Source organism: Neomonachus schauinslandi, chromosome 15, assembly GCF_002201575.2.
Source record: "Neomonachus schauinslandi chromosome 15, ASM220157v2, whole genome shotgun sequence".
In the NCBI taxonomy this organism is placed as follows: Eukaryota; Metazoa; Chordata; class Mammalia; order Carnivora; family Phocidae; genus Neomonachus; species Neomonachus schauinslandi.
Genome location: NC_058417.1, coordinates 52424031 through 52440672, shown reverse-complemented (window position 1 = coordinate 52440672; position 16642 = coordinate 52424031). Strand labels below are relative to the sequence as shown.

The 16642-nt window shown below is 58.8% G+C and overlaps 1 protein-coding gene across 1 annotated transcript in view; it reads left to right on the top strand.

The window, feature by feature from the left end:
• Nucleotides 1-16642, top strand: part of SDK2 (sidekick cell adhesion molecule 2) — a 133715-nt gene that overhangs the window by 98150 nt on the left and 18923 nt on the right. The window contains exons 34-40 of the mRNA XM_021678380.2: nt 1387-1443; nt 2731-2832; nt 2987-3102; nt 8315-8501; nt 10762-10899; nt 13188-13349; nt 16152-16277. Coding sequence (XP_021534055.1) covers nt 1387-1443; nt 2731-2832; nt 2987-3102; nt 8315-8501; nt 10762-10899; nt 13188-13349; nt 16152-16277 — 888 coding nt within the window. The remainder of the gene's footprint in view (nt 1-1386; nt 1444-2730; nt 2833-2986; nt 3103-8314; nt 8502-10761; nt 10900-13187; nt 13350-16151; nt 16278-16642) is intronic.

Sequence of the window (16642 nt, the reverse complement as noted above, 5' to 3'; positions counted from 1 at the left end):
CCTGGAGGCACCCTGACCTGAAACCCGCCGCCCTCTTCTGAGTGCACCTCTCCCGAGTGCACCCCTCCCCACCACCCCCGTCCCATTCAGTCACTGAGTGTTTATTGAGCACCTTCTGCATGCCCTCGGACACTGGGGGCACACCAGTGAACAAGACAGATGGCCCCTGCCCTCTCAGAGCTTGTGGGCTCAAGGAGGAGCCTGCACTCAAGAAGTAAACTAACAATAAATGTCTAAGACAGTTGGCATGACGGCCTTGGGGGCCTTTTCCAGGGGAGTCAGTGTCAGGGAAGGCCTCCCTGAAGATGGCCTTGGCAATGACCCTGATGGATGATCCCAAGTCAACCCATTCAAAGCTAAGGGGAAAGCCCAGCAAAGGGCCTGAGGTGGAAAGGGCCAAGAGTCAAGCCTGCTCACCCCAATGACCTGCTGGTTGGAGGTCACTGTTCTGTCCCAGGGTCCTCGGAATCTGGCCTGCCTGTGGTGGTGGGAAGGAAAGAGCCAGGAGCCTGGTGGGAATCCAGAGTCACAGCCAAGGAGGATGACGTGCTTGCCCTTTGGGGCAGGAGGGTGATGGCTGGCGGGGGAGGACCAGAGGCAGGGGTTCCAGTTAGAGGCTCCTGCGGTCACCGAAAGCAGGCGGCTGGGGCCAAGGCGGCGGCTCGGGTTGGACTTGAGGGCCAGGATGGGAGAGGCCCTGGGCTCCGTGACCAGCTCACGGAGGGGCGGGGAGTGGGCAGGAGAGAGGAGCCCAGGGGCCTGGGGTGTCCGGGTGGGTGGGAGACGAAGAGCATGCAAAGTGCTGTCCCGTAATTCTCCTAAGGCTTTCGTGCCTTGGCTTCTAACGAATACTAGCAGACAACAAAATGAGTGAACGCAGAGCAAGGGAATATTCACAGAACAACTCGGATGTAGCTGATCCAGCAGCTTGCACTATTTTTTTTTATTTTTTGGCAGACATGTGCTTGTGGTTGTGATTTTATCTGCCTCTGGATAATGCTGGCCTATTTCCTGGAAGTAAAAGGGTTTCTTTTAAGAGGGGAAAATTAACACCCCAGTTTCAGGATGGTTCTATCGAAGTCCCAGCTCAGACGAGGGAGCGACTGGGGACCGAGGGTCCCCCAGAGCTGCCCTCAGGGGTGCTGGGCTCCAGGGGGCTCACGGTGCCCTGTGTCCCCCCGGCCTCGTGGGCACCCTCTCTCACTCCCGCCCGGGGCCCCTAACTCAGCGTCGGACACCCGGACACCCCTTCTGTCTGCATGTGCACTGCCAGGCCCCTCCCCCATCCCGCCCCTCTCCTCGGGGTCCCGGCGGAGCAGGGTGTGTGTGTACTAACCTCCTCTGTCTGCTGTCTCCCTCTGGCCCCCTCGGCCTCCCGCCCCGTAGCCATGTACTCCATGCGGAACCTGAGCCGGCCCAGCCTCACCCAGTACGAGCTGGACAGTAAGTCTCCCTGCATGGCGGCTCCCGAGTCGGGCCCAGGCCTTCCACAGGGGTGGGGAGTGTGGGGCCTCTGAGGACACCGGAGTCCGGGCTGAGGGGCGTGCCCGCCTCAGGCCACTTGAAGAATGGGATCGCCCAAAGCACACGTGACTTTCTGGAAACACACAGAAATGTAGAGGGTGACCAGGGAAGCGTGCATCCATTGGGTACAGAACGGAAGAGGGAGCAGCTCCGGTCTTGTGCTCTGTGGGGTGGCTGGGGGGATGACAGGAGGTCCTTGGGAGGAGCTCTCTTTCAGGTCTGCTGCTTGGAAGGGCAGGCGTCCACGACACTGCCACCCACCTCGTCCCGTTGAAGGCACTTTTCTGCATGGCTCTGTATTCCAGGCCAACCCCCACCTCCAGAGTGAGCAGGACCCCCTCTGTCCCCCCAGGGACCTGGGAATGTTCCTGATGGGTGCCTGGCCCAAGTCTCGCTCTCCTTCTAAAGTCTGTGGTTCTCCCTAAGGCCCAGAGCTTGGGCAAAGGGGCCCCATTCTCTGTACGAAGCAGAAGCAAAGTGTGAGACCATGTTGTCCTTCTCCTTCCTTCATCGGCCAGTGGCCCACACGGTCTGTGTGGCCGGTTAAATGAGGGTGACTCCCCCACCCACATTCCAGCTGAGTGGCAGAACTCCCCCCCGAGGAAGGGGAGAAGGGCAGGGTGCCCAGGGAGAACCGTGGGAGAACCTTCTAGCCTCCCCCGACCAAGCAGGGATGGCAACTCCCATCCAAGGTTTCGCGGCCCATTTTCCTGCAACTGCCCTTTGTCTCTCAGCTTCTGTCCAGGTATCTCCACCCAGGACCCCCAAACTTGGCAAAAACATAGCGTTTCTTAGCCCAGAATTCACATCCAATAAGCCCCTTCCCTGAGGGGTGAGCCCCCTGTGTGAAGAGCTGGTTGATGGGGCCTGGGCAGCTGGGAACTTCAAGCATCTGCCATGGTGGGGACAGGGTGACCCGTGCGTGACCCGTGTGCCCGGGAGGACAATATTGGTTCGCACTAGCCGTCCTGCATAAATATGCATAGTGTCTCTTTCAGTTTCCAAAGTGTCTAGTATGCTCTCCCTTGGCCGGGAAGCCAACCACAGGCGTCCTGTGTCCCGATTCCCGGCCACCCCACTCCTTACCTCTTCTTTCCTGAACTTCTGGCAGGAACTAGAATCCCGGGCGCATCATCACAGTCTCCGCCCCCCATGCTGGTTCTGCCCCTGCAGGCCAGTGACCTCTCTGTGCCCCCCCTCCCCCAGATCTGAACAAACACCGGCGGTATGAGATACGGATGAGCGTGTACAACGCCGTGGGGGAGGGGCCCTCAAGCCCCCCCCAGGAAGTCTTCGTCGGGGAAGCAGGTGAGCCTGCCCGCCCTTGCAGCCTCAGCCTTCCCCACCCCAGAAGTCCAGCTAGAGGACATACGGGATTCGGGGGCCCCACACCATCCCAACCCACCTCCTCCTCCCTGAAGCCCACTTGTGCCCCTCACTCACGACCTCTCACGCCCTCCAGTGCCCTCCGCAACGCCCCGTAACGTGGCTGTCCATGGCGCCACGGCCACACAGCTTGATGTGACCTGGGAGCCACCACCACTGGAGAGCCAGAACGGAGACATCCAGGGCTACAAGGTATGGGGCGCTCCGGCAGAGAAGAGGGTCCGGGGGTCAAAGGGCCAGCTTGGGGGTGGGAGTGACCCCTGGGTGGTAGGAGGGAGAGGTCGGCAGGTCTACACCTGCTCCCTCGGCTGCTTGCACCCAGTCCATCGGAATATTGTGCAGTGATACAAAACTACACCTGTCCTCTGCAGCATCCTAGCCAGGCTGAGCTCAGATGCAAGAAGCTTGGGCCTTGCTTCAGGCAAAACCCTCCACCCCAGTCCCCCAGCTCCCAGTGCCAGCAAAAGACCCCTCGAAGTGGTCATTTGGCCAACTCTAATTACACTGTTGATTTGGCCAAGCGGCAAAGGACCCCTGGCTAAGGATGTGGACATCTCTGTTTAAAATTATTTCTAGATCTTAGAGGATCTCACATGTTTGAACAGAATTCAGTTCATCTCCAGTATTCTCACAGTCCTGTAGAACTCCTTCATGCTCTTGAATGCTCTGTGAAGCGGGCAGATTATAAACGTTTGCACCCATTGTACAGATGAGGAAACCAAGACCCGGTTTAGGTGGTCCGGCAAGATCACAAAGGTAGCAGAGCGTCGGACGCCAGGTCTGCTAGCCCTCACCCTGTGCGGGGCAGGGGGGAGGCACGGAACACAATCCCCAGAGGAGGTGGTAGACAGAACAGTAATACTGCGTCTCCTTGGTCGGAGCTGTTGGCTGGGGGGGGTTGTTATTCCAGAGAGAAGCCCAGCGCAGTGACGGGGTGGGGAGTGTGAGACTCCCGCGGGGCCTCGTGGTTTACCTGCCTCAGCCCCCTCATTCCACAGGCAGAAACCGAGTTCCCACAAAAGCCAGGGGCTTGCCGGGGTCACATAGCTTGGTAACAGAGGTGGCCCCAGTTGAAGACAGAAACCCACACAGGAGTTTCTTTCCGCCTGGGGTGAAGGAGGCAGGAGAGAGGAGGAAAGGCATCTTGCCAAGGGAGCTTAAAGAGGGATGACACCCCGCAAGCCTGCCCAGGAGTGCCCGCTGGGAAGAGCTAAATACTGCACCCCTAGCATATGCCTCCCATGGGAAGGAGGAGGAGCCGGGGCGGAGCCTGCAATAGTTTGGTAGCCACCAGACTGTCAAGGTGTGAAAGTGTCCAACGAACTTGCAGCCCCAGGAAACATGCGGACGCCTGGACCACGTGTATCCCAGGGCTGGTGTCTGCGTGCTTGGAAAATGTAGAGACTGTGGGCATTCTTAGCTGGGGACACGGGATGGCTGCATCCCAGACGTGCATTAACCTGCACGGTAATTAGCACGGACATTAATGGTGGGCAGATGTCACCAGCCAGTGAGCACAGCTCCGGTGAGCTTGATTTGGGTCGGACTGAGCTGTGACGTGTGCACGGGCAGGCACGCCCATGCAGCTAGTCTTTCAGGGACGTGTGTGTTTATTGAGCTGTTATTTTGTGCCCAGTGGTGTTTCTCAGTTTGGACGTAAAGCTGTGAACAGAGAGGCAACTTGAGCTTAAATTTTAGGGGAAGAAGACCAGTAATGTACAAAACAAGTAGCCCCTCCAGAGGGTGGCAAAGGACACAGATGAAGGGCATAGAGAAAGCGAGCCAGGGCGAGGTTTGGCATTTTAATAGGGAATAGGATCGTTAGGAAAGGATTTAATGCTAAGCAGACACCTGAGCAAAAATGAAGAACAGGGTGAGAATCACATGTTCTTCTGGGAGGAGAACATTCCAGAAAGAGGGAAAGAAGAGCAAAGGTCCTGGGGTTGGTGGGTGCTTGGCGTTTACAAAGCTCAACAAAGAGCCAGTGCGTCCGAGTGTGTGTGGAGGGCAGTATGATGGGAGGTGGGTCCAAGCAGTGACCTGGGCTATATCACCCAGGGCCCTCAAGGACTGGCTGTCACTCAGAATGAGAGGACAGCTGTGGACGGTTTGGGGCAAAGGAGGGCCACAGGTGACTTGGGTTTTTAAAGCGCTGTGCTGAGAGCAATCTGAAATGGGGAAAGCACAAAACCACAAGGAGGGGACTGAAACAACTAGGTGAGGCATGGTGGTGCTTAGGCCAGGCGATATCAGCAGGGAGAAGTGTTTGCTCTCTGGCTCCATTTGAATGGTGGAGCTGGTAGAATTTGCTGAATCGAATGTGGAGTGTGAGAGAGGATTTACAAGCATTTCGATGATGGAGCTTCCAGACACAGAGCAGGAAAAGACAAAAGAGTGTGGAAGGAGGAGGCTTGTTGGGGGAGAGCTGGAGTCAGCTCAAGACGTCTGTTGGACCCCCAAGGGGAGACACCAAATGTAGCTGGGTTTACATGTCTGGAGTTCAAGAGAGAGGGTCTAAGCTGGAGATGTGAATTGTGAGTCCTCAGTATATAGGTGAAAGACCAGAGATTAGACACGTATAGACAGAAACCACAAGAAGACTGAAAACTGAGACCTAGGACCAAAAAAAAAAAAGGGGGGGGCGGGGGACTGAAGTCCCAGAACCTACATTAAGAATGTGCTCCTGGAGGAAGGAGGACTCTGATGTACCAAATACTACTGAGAGCTCAAGTAAGATGAAATCTAGGAAGCAACTGTGCAGGAATTGTCAGACTACAGCCCAATGGCTCAGTCTGGCCCCCCACTTGTCTTTGTAAATAAAGTTTTATTGGAACACAGCCACATTCATTTGTTTATAAATTGCCCGAGGCTGCTTTTGAGTTACCACAGAGATGTGTGGCCTGCAAAACCTGAGATATTTATTACCTGGCCCTTTACAGAAAGCTTGCTGAGCCCCAAATTATTGCATTAGCTAGCTCAAGTTTACAGGTGACTCTGACAAGGGTTGGGGGCCGGGGATGCCGGTTTGGAGGGATTCAAGAAAGAATGAGGGGAGGCAGCGAGTACAGATACCCCTTTTAAGGAGTGTTGCTTTAAAGGGAAAAGGAAAACAGGAATTAGAAACAGTCAACAGAGGGAGTTTTAAGACAGAAGAAATGACAGCTAGTGGATGTGCTGATAATGATCCCAGGAAGAGGAGAAATGTGATTCTAGGAAGAGCGGAAGCTGTGGGGGGTGGGGGATGAGGTCCTGGAGGAGGTGAGAGGGGCTGGGATTTCGTGCTCGAATGTAACATAGTCTATGGAGGAGCCGACAGTGCAGACGTGGTGGAGGGAGGCAGGCAGAGGAGTGGACACAGGGACCCGGGGAGGTATAGGAGACGCCCGGAGATTGTGGAGAAAATCTCATCTGATTGCTTCTCGGTGAAGGAGCCTCAGCTAGGAGTGAGGAGGGGAGGGGCAGTGGGGGAGGAGTGGATGAGACCCGGATGTAGGAGATGCGCACAGGGGAAGTGGACCAGGGCGGTGTAGCACGGTGAAAATTGAAAGTGTGAATTCCCAGTCAGCTGCGGCGTGTGGCCGTGGACCTGATTTAACTGAGGCTGAAATTGGCCTGTTGGATCCGATGAAGCCCGAAGGGCAGGGGATTGGAATCCTCCACCAGCTCCAGCCTGCATGAGGTGCTTATTCATTAGCAAGCCTCTGTGGAGCCCCAGCAGTGTGCCAGGCACGATTCTAGGTGCTTGAGACACCAGGGAGCCCGACCCACCAAGACGGCAGCCCTCTGCGGAGTGCACTTCCTAGTAGACACCTGGCTACCTGTTGGTGTGCGCTATGACGGCCGCGTGCCCCTTGGGCTGGCAGCCATGTCTCTGGTTGGCCCCTTTATAGCAGAAATCCTCCAAACAATCTTCTGGGCCCGCCACCTCCAATCCCTGTCCTCCCAGGATCTCTTCAACCGGTTCCAAGTAGCTTCTCACCCCCGACGAAAGCCCTTCCTGTCCAGGCCTCAGTGATTCCTAAGTTCAATGGAAGTCAGAGGCAAGCCTCACCCTACCTGGCTCAGCACCCAAGTTTGACCTGGCAGACCTGTCCCTCCTCCGAGAAATGCTTTCTTCTTTCCGCTTCCCATGCTAGCTGTCCCAGCTTCTCCCCAACCCCTGAACATCGAAGCCCCCAGGTCCCCTTGCGACTTTCTACATTCATTGTCTCCATGTGCACTCAAAAAGTCCCATCTGTGTGCTGATAACACCCAGATCTCTGACGTTCACCTTGGCCTTTCCCCCCACGCCCCAAATTCAGCAGGAGCTTTGTCCACTGTTGTGTGCCCCTCACTGTGAACAGTACTTAATGAACAACCTTATCAACTTTCTCTCTGATATCTACTCGTATCAGAAGAATCTGTTTTTAAAAGTGGGCGGGGTTAGATGAAAGCAAGGATTTCTGGATGACAAGATGTCCTGAGTGCCAGGTGGGGACCCTTGTATTTAGCAGAGGAAGCTAAATTGAGAAATTGACGGCCTTCGCGCGCAGAAACCTCCTCCTTGGCCAGCAGGTGGCGCCAAATACTCGCTGATCGTCCCCGGGGGCGTGCGGCTCACAGCTTCCCCGCGGGTTTCCCAGAGTTCCTGACACCAGTGAGGAATCTGAGCTTCGCTGCCCCTGAGCACCAAGTAATCAGAACCATGTGGAGCGCAGCAGGTGGACTAAAACCTTCTTCACTCCTTACCACCTAGCTCCTCCTCACCTTGGTCCTGGAAAGTGGGGTGTCTTTAGCCCCACTAGTCAGCCGACGAATCCATGGCTCAGGGGTGTCACCTGGTGAAGTCACCGTGCTCGTGAATGGCGCGCTGGGGTTCAGCCCCAGGCCGGCCTGCAGGTGAATTCCCGGGCAGGTGAATCACCAGGGGCCTTAACCGGCGGGCGCTTCGCAGCAGGTGCCGGGTGGGCCTGACATTCCCCATCCCTAACCAGCTCTCAGGTGATGCCATGAGCTGGTCCTTGCACTCTCCTCTTGGTTGGGGAGGAGTCTACCCACGCTGCACTTCCCTCCCCGGCTCAGGGTCCGGAGGAGCAGAATTGGCTTCTTCCTCCGCTAACCATATTCCGAGGGCCGATGGGCCCGTGCTGTGCTAAACCCTCCAGGCCCGTGGCAGACAGCTACGTGGGGTCTGTGCTCTCCTGGGGTTTAGTCTGGCAGAGACTGAAGTACTCGCTATGAAAAGGAAGGTTCTGGAAGGGTTTCTAAAACAGCTCTTAAATACTTCTGTTCCCTGCGTGACTCATGCCCATTGTGGGGGGTGTGGACGGTATGAGCGAAGGTGTCTCTGCGACCCTGGGGCTGGCGGGGACAGGAGGAGAGTCGAGTGTGTCCCCCTCGCTCCCACAACTGGCTGTGCCCACAGATTTATTTCTGGGAAGCCCAGCGGCGCAACCTCACGGAGCGGGTGAAGACGCTCTTTCTGGCGGAGAACGGCGTGAAGCTCAAGAACCTGACGGGCTATACCACCTACATGGTCAGCGTGGCAGCCTTCAACGCCGCGGGGGATGGGCCTCGGAGCCCCCCGACCCGGGGCCAGACCCAGCAAGCAGGTGGGGGAGAGAGGCAGGAAGGGAGGGCGGTGGGGGGCACCTGTGCTCCTGGGGCGGGGGGTGTGGTGGGAGTAGCTGTCTTATCAGCTGAGATGTCTGGGCTGGACACCCAGGCCCCACGAGACGGCCTCCAGAGGCGGAGAGCACAGCCCAAAAAGAGGGGCCTACATGAGAGGGCTGGGAAGACAGAGGCTGTCCCCAGAGAGCCTTGGAGAGAGCCCCCAGATGTCCCCAGCCCTCCCCACATCTTGTAGCCCGCCAGCCCAGTTCTGCCCATGCCTTGTTCCTACCCAGCTTTCTTATACGGCGCCGGCTTTGTTCCTTCTACAAGTATTTACTGAGCATCTTCTAGGGACCTGCACTGTGCTAGATGCTGGGAACACAACAGTCAAGGTCCCCACCCTAGGGAGTGGGACAGATCATAAACACATATCTAGGTGAATCGGCCTCAGGTGGCGGTGAGTGCGAGCAGTAGAAGGACAGGGGCAGGGGTGGACACGTGGCCTTGGACAGATCTGCCTGCAGCGGCCTCTGAGGTCTGACAGCTGAGACCTGAGTGGGAAGAGACCAGCGTGGGAAGCTCTGGAGGAAAGGTTCCGGGCAGAGGGAGCAGCAGGTGCAAAGGCCTCGAGGCCAGAGGGGATTAAAGGAACAGCCGTGTGGCTTGAGAGGAAATGGCCCAAGAGGGTCAGGGAGCCTTGGAAGAAAGTCTGGGATGGATTCTCAGAGCACTGGGGGATCATTGGTGGGTTTAAGCAGTTGGGCAACAGGATCCGGCTTATGTTTTTAAAAACTTGCTCTGACGGCCGTGCGGGAGACAGACCAACAGAGGAGGGAGGCAGGGAGGCCGGTTAGAAGGCTGGATGGTGATGGTCAGAACCCTGCTGCCCGCACGTGCAGAGCTAGGCCTATATATAGAGTCCGAAGACACTTTTCGGGCAGTGATACGCTAGCTCCTTCCAGAAGCCCTGGCATGGGCAGGGCAGGTGTCACCCGTTTCAGTGAGGAGGGGTGGACTGGGCAGTGATGCTTCTTGCCCAGGACCCCCCGGCCCGCCAGTCGGGGAGCAGAGGTTGGAGGCCAGGGCAGGTGAGCTGGTCCTGGGCTGTCTTCACTGAACGGCAGCTCCTTCGCCTGTCATGGAGCTCCCTCCTGGTGCATTAAATGCAAGCCTTTTGTCCTGAGCACCCCCACCCCCCCAGCATCCTTCCCAGCCTGCTGCTTCCCAGCCTGTAAATTAGCTTCTCTCTTAAAGAGAGGACCAGACCATGGAGTCAGTTCTTAAGCATTGTCCTCTTTGGGGCCAAGCCATGGCTCCAGGGCAGCCCTTTTCCTCCACTGGCTCCCGAGGGTCTGATCTGTCTGTCTGCCTGCTTGTCCAGACCACTCTCCGTCAGTGTCATGGGCCGGATGTGAGCCCCTGGGAGCCTGGAAGCTTCCGGCAGCAGGACAAAGTGTTCTGACCCATGTCCCTCTTGCTTAGCGGAGGCAGGAAAGGCCCCTGGAGCTCGCCTCCCTCCTTCAAAGACTGCGGGCTGGGGCTGCCTCCCAGAGCTGGAGCGGAAGCAGGGTCCAGATTAGCTTCGGCTCGGTGCAGGGGGCGGCACCGGACAATAATAATAGCGTGGTCATCCCGCCTGAAGCCGGCTCTGCGCTTCCTTCCCTTCCTCTCTGTCCTCCCCATCCGAGTCCCCCACGGCCCCCAGGCTTTCAGGGTCATTCCAGGCTTCTCGGCCAAGAAAGCATCTCTTCCAGATGGTTTGACCGTTCCTATTATGGGCTGCTTCTGACAAGCGTGGTCTCTCCGTGACAAGCCCTGGAGCCCCAGGGACCGGAGAAAGGCCACACGGCTGCCGTTCCGTCATCTTCTTGTTCACCACCCGCCTCATGCTCTGAGGCCCAGGCGGCCCTGCCTTCTCCACCAGGGAAGGCCAAAGACAAGCTCTACAAAGCTAGGACCTCGCCTGGCCCCACAGCGACCCTGGAGGTTCAGGACCACTTAGCAGGAAGAAACGGAGTTTCCTAACTTTAGGGAAAAGGCCGTTCTCTTTCCTCCTCATTCTTGGACTCTGGTATTGGAAAGAGAGTGCTAGCAGCGTTAGTGGGGGAGGGGAGGGGCACGGATGACCTCTGACGACCCCCTGTCCTCTCTCTCTTCCCTGGGGCCCAGACCCAACCACTCCTGCTGGTTTCTGGAAGCCGAGCAGGGCTTTGAATGTCCATGTGAGAACAAAACAAACCCTTTGCTGTCTCCCTGCAGCCCCCAGTGCTCCCAGCTCGGTCAAGTTCAGTGAGCTGACCACAACCTCGGTGAACGTGTCCTGGGAGGCCCCGCAGTTCCCCAACGGTGTCCTGGAAGGTTACCGGCTGGTGTACGAGCCCTGCACCCCAGTGGACGGTGAGTGGGGCCCTCCTAGCCCGGCTCCTAAGGCCTTTCTCTCGCCGGGGTCATGCACAGAGTCAGATGCGGTGAGCATCTCCCTGGCTCGTAAAGGGAGACACGGGGGCCAGACGAGAAAGGAGCATTTCCCCACCAGCGAGCGGGGGGCAAAGCTGAGCAGCACCCTAGGTCGCCTGAATCCTGCCGAAGTGAGGAGGAAAGGAAGGGAGCCTGCAGGAGTTATGGCGCCGCCTGGTGGCCAGGCTGCTGTCAGGCCCAGGAAGATGGGGGAGCCCTGATGGCCCCTCCCGTGCCTGCCCCCCAAAATTTAGGGTGTCAGCCTTATTCTGGATAGGTCTTTGCCTCTCGTGGGGTCAGGAACTTGTTTGAGCCTCTCCCCAGAAAGCACAAGTTTGGGGGAGTCACTGCACCCCTGTTTCCTTGTGAACCTCCGATCAAGAACCCCGATGTGCAAGTCGCCTTCCTCTCAGCGGGAGCCCCATTCGTCTAGCTGTCCTTAGAGCCCCCAGTGGCCCCTGCCCCACCCCTTCCTCCAGGCCCCTGGGGGGACCCTTCCCCACTCCCAGGCGCCCAGGCCAGGCCGTGCTAACCCTGACCGTGGATGTCAGACGCTTGCCAGCGCTCCGGCCCCACGCTGATGTGAGCGAGCCCAGGGCGAGCCCAGAAAGCACGGCCATCGACTTAGAGGGGTTTCTGGCTGCCTGGGTCCAGTTTCAGAGCCCAGCGAGGACTCGGGGGGTGTGGCTGGCTCACAAGTGGTGGCCTGATGGTCTGAGGTCACCTCCTCACTCTCACCTTTCCCTGACTACAGAGCCTGGCCAGAACGAGGGGCGGAGCCCTGGGAGAGCCACAGGGGCCAGCAGTCCCGGGCCAGCCGAGGGAACAATGGCCCTCAGTCTTCCCACCGTCACCTGCCTACCAGCAGCTAGTTCATTCTGCAAAGCAGCACTGTGTTCTGGGCCTCTGGCGGGGGGGCGGGCCAGGAGATGTGGTCAGGTGCAGGCCCCGGGAAAGGGGCCGTCTCTCCCTCGGACAGGAAGGAGAGGGCAGAGGTCACGGGGACAAGATGCAGGCGGACAGGACAGGCTCTCCTCACAGTGGCCTCTGCCTGACCTACCCAGGGGGCTCCCAGCCCTTGAGAGGTGTGAGCACCTGGCCTTCCCGTTCCTCGGTCCGGCACGGTCTGGCCGCCTAACTAACTTCATGCGCTCGCCTAGTCCCATCCACTCTGCGGTGGCCCCTGATGAGACCGCAGGCCCTGGGTGTCACTGAGCCAGGCCAACACTGTGCCACGCCTCAGCCCAGGGTTCAGGTCAGCAGCAAACAGGCCGCACAAGAACCCAGCGATGACCCCCGCCCCTTTCCTGCTGGGAAAACCACGGCCCAGACCGATGAGGGATTTGCTCAGAAATGTCAAGGAACAGGTACCCAGCACTGCTGTTCTGGGTCCCCCGCGGTGACTTCCTTCCTTCAGAAGAACCCCTCGAGCAGCCATCGCTCTGTCGTTGGGTACTTATTTATTCGTAAGATAGTCTGGGCAGATGCCAGGTGCCAGGTGCTCTTTTATTTAGTCTCATAACATCCTGTCCGTGATGCTATCAATACCCTCATTCAGTAGAACAACAAACCAAAGCTACGGCAGGGGAGGGCCTGCACTGGGCTGTGACCTGCAAAGCCCATCTCCTAGGGGCCACCACCGTGCTTGGAGGACACGGGAGATCACCCCCAGTCCCGACCCCTGGGGAGGCTGGTGGTCGGGAGGATTTGAGCCCATGAAGCATGGAGCACAAACCTCGACCTCCTGAAAACCATCCCAGCCTCCCCTCTAGTTGCTGTGATTTGGGGTGCAGTTGATGGAGGGCCCGCTGTGAGCCCCCAGCCCTTGCTGGCGGACCCGAGGCTGTCCTCAGCTGTAGGGACTGGCTGCAGGTATCTCCCCTCCAACTCCGGACTCAAGGCTTCTTCTACAGAAGCCCTTCCCGAAAGGTGATCCTTGGGATTCCAGTTCTGTGGAATTTGGGGGGCAGAATACATTTGGGGTACAATGGTTCAGTGAAACAGGTGGGGGGGGTCATTTCCCATCAGATGCTGAAGGACCCTGTGCGTCCTCCCCAGACAGATCGTCCCTAGCTCTTCTCAAACTTCTCCTGCCGAGGAGCCCTTTCTCCCGAGAACGGCCTGCAGGACTGCGTGTTTGGGAAACACGGCTGCGTGGCCTGACTTGAAGGTCCCTCACAGCCACCACCTGCGCCCGTGGTCCCCCACATGCTGTGCTTCCTTCCCAGGCATCAGTAAGATCGTGACAGTGGACGTGAAGGGGAGCAGCCCTCTGTGGTTGAAGGTGAAGGACCTGGCCGAGGGGATGACCTACAGGTTCCGCATCAGAGCCAAGACCTTCACCTATGGGCCAGAGATCGAGGCCAACGTCACCACCGGCCCAGGAGAAGGTAGGGGAGCGCAGGATGGACAAGGGGGCTGCTGCCATCCACACACCGCGTTCAGCCCCTGAGTCAGAAGGGGGTATCCAGAGCTGTGCTAGATCCTGGAGGTGCAGAGATGAGGGAGACAGGGTCTAGAGGGGACAGAGCCACAGCCCGAGAGAGTACAGGGATGGGGCCTGGGGGGGGAGGAAGGGGGACGAGGGAGGCATTTAAAGGAGGTGATTAAGGAGGACTTCATCGGGGGGTAGCGTTCAGACAGACACACCAAAACACAAGCCAGCGTTGGGAGTATCCTAAGGCAGCTCTGGCAGAGGAGAAGGGGGAGGGCTGGGTGGCCAGGTGCAAGGGAAGGCGGGCCTGGGCCCTGGAGGATCACCTGTCATCAGAGGGTTTCTTGAGGTGCCACATAAGTCAGAGCCCCCCAGGGTTCTGGGCCCTGAGCCCCAGGAAATCAGAATCTCCGACCATTCACCCTGGGAACGTGCATTTGAACCAGAGCTGGGGTGGCTCTTTGCCCAGTGCTCTGAGCACCCCTGCTCCCGGGGGTGGGGGCGGGCATCCAGGCCACAGGCAGGGGGACCTGCCAGGCTGCGTCCTCCCTAGACAGAGGTGACAGAGGGAAGAAAGGAGCAGGGCAGTTAGAGATCAGGCAGCGCACTGGGCCCGAGGGGGATGGGGAGGGGGACGCTGGGGACCAGGACCGCAGAGGGTTCTTTCTGAGCTTGTGACACTTCTTGAGGTCAGCCTTGAGCTGGGGGACTTGTTCAGCCGCCTACTGTGGTTGAGGTTTGTTCTCCGAAGTCCTTGTCACCCAGGCAGGATGTCCTCTGCTGAACACAACCAACCTCTGCTCCCTTCTTCCCTGAGAAAGGACACAGCCCATCTCAGACTTTCCCTGAAATCCCTCCTCCTCCTCCTCCTTCTCCTCCTCCTCCTCCTCCTACTCCCTGCCCTGTGGGCCGAAGTGCAGCTTAGCTAGGCCTGTGGGAGATGAGCGGGGGGCCTGTCCTTGCCTCTCACCTATGGGCAGATGTGTTCTCCCCTGCTGGGCTGGGCTGGCCACCCTGCACTTTCTCTTTGTGGGCACTTTCTGTTCTCCGCCCCGGGTTCTGCAGAGAAGCCGGCTGGTTTCTAGGTTCCTGCGGAACGGAGCCTGCAGGGCCGCCGGAGGAAGCCGCCCCCCCTGCCCTGCACCTGCCCCCAGCCCTCCTGTGCCGCCTCTTCACCTGAGCCAACTTCCCTGGGAAACAAAAGCAGGAAGCGAGCTGGCAGGGACAAAGGGAGGCAGAGCAGTGGGGACAGGAGAAGGCTGGAGGACTGGTTGTTCTAACCTGAGGCTTCAAGTGTCCCAGGCGGGGCGTGGGAAGGGGGCAGGCAGGAAGTTCGGAGGAGGCGGTGGGGGTCCCTCTGAAACAGAGCTGAGCTGTGCCCGGTGAGTGTGGGCGAGGAAAGGACGTGCCATCACGCATCCTCTTCCATCCAGACCAGACAGTCGCTGGAAGTGCTAGAAGCTTCTAGTCTAGGAGTTGATGACAGCTCTCAGCCTTGAGTTCTGTCCTGTGCGGAATGAGAACTCCGGGTCCTGAGAGCACCCCCCCACCCTTCACACCCCGCTTGGGCTCTGTCCCACACCCCCTGACCCCTGAGCCGCCTTTGCCCTGAGCTGTAGGCAGGATGTACATTGGGGAAGGAAGGAAGGAAGATGAGGCTCTCTGAGGTCACGGGTCGGGACTGGACATGGGCCGGGCGGTGGGCAGCCAAGCTCTGGTCGTGAGTCCCCGGCCTGCTGTCCAGCCTGCCAACTGCCCTGGGCCTGGAGGATCTTCAGTCTGGAGCTGGATTCCAGGCCCTTTGCCGTAGGCATCCGTAGCCGACACTCGGCGCTCACTTGGCCCAGCGATCACCCCCCCAACTCACTCACCAGCTTGTTCCCCTTGTCCCACAAGTGCCCAGCTCTGCAGGTGCAAGGCTTCAGGTCCAATGATGAACAGGCATATAGGAGACGGACCGCAGGGTCAGGGCTCTGGGGACGGTCAGAGCCCAGGGGACGGGCACCCCCAGAGAGGCGGGGCTCGGGACCCTCCAGAGCTACAACTGGCTCACTCCTCGGGCTACGCAAGTGAGCTCTCCCCTGCTTCGGCTCCTGGGGCTGGTGTCCAGGTGGCTGACGTGACAGGCGGCCACTCTGACGGACCCGCCAGGACAGCCAGCGGCAGGGCCCACTCCGCCCTCCTCCCGTGCTCCCAGCCTCCTCCTTGGCCCAGTGAGGGTGGGCGTATTTCAGGCAGCAAGTAGGGAGGACATTGCCATCCTAGGCCAGGAGACAAGATGTCAGGGAGCCCTGCAGCCCCCCAAAAACCAACCCCCCACTTATCCTAGGCCCACTCCACCATCATCACACCCACCTCTACCATCCCCCCAGGACACATCCCTTCAAGCCTTACATTCCAGAAGGGTCTCACAGATGGGGAAACTGAGGCACTGGCAGGCTATGTGACTTGATCAAATTCACCCGTCTAGTGAGTTCGGGTCTCCTGACTTTACTCCAGGGATCTTCCTGGCATTACCCTATATACTTCTCCTGGCCTCGAATTTGGAACAAGGGGGTGTAGGTGACCCAGAAAACACAGTTGCATCAGCAGGCCCGGCCTAAAACCCCCTCCTCGGGCCTTGGTGCTCGCAGGGTTTTTGGAGACTCTGGCCAGGCTCGGAGCGGGGGGTGTTGTTTGGCTGCCCAGCCCCCCTGCTAGAGCACAGGGAGCTGGGCTGGGGGGCCATACCTCCTCTTGCCCACCATGTGCTTTGCAGGTGCCCCCGGGCCGCCTGGAGTGCCCCTCATCGTGCGGTACAGCTCTGCTATCGCCATCCACTGGTCCAGCGGAGACCCTGGCAAAGGGCCCATCACCCGCTACGTAATAGAGGCCAGGCCATCAGGTATGCGCTGCCCCAGGCTGAGTGCCTCCCTCTGGAGCGGGTTCTGGGTCTCGCGTTCTCCTGCTGGAGTCCCTCCACCTGGCGGCCTTGTGTCCTCCTGAGAAGGCACCTCCAGGTGAAGCTTCACTCCAGGTGAAGCTAGAGGGGGCCCTGGGGCGAGTGGGAAAAGGAGAGTTGCACCCTCAGGTGGGGGACACCCCGGGGCTCCCTGGAGAATGGCACTCGGATGGAAGATCATTCCAGAAACCAGAGGAGCAAAGAGTTTGCCCCCACCCCCCACCCCGATGAACCGCCAAGTCTTTCATGAAACCCCCCTGACCAGTGTCCCGTCGGGAGGCCGGCTGTCCCCCGGGGATGCTGGCCGC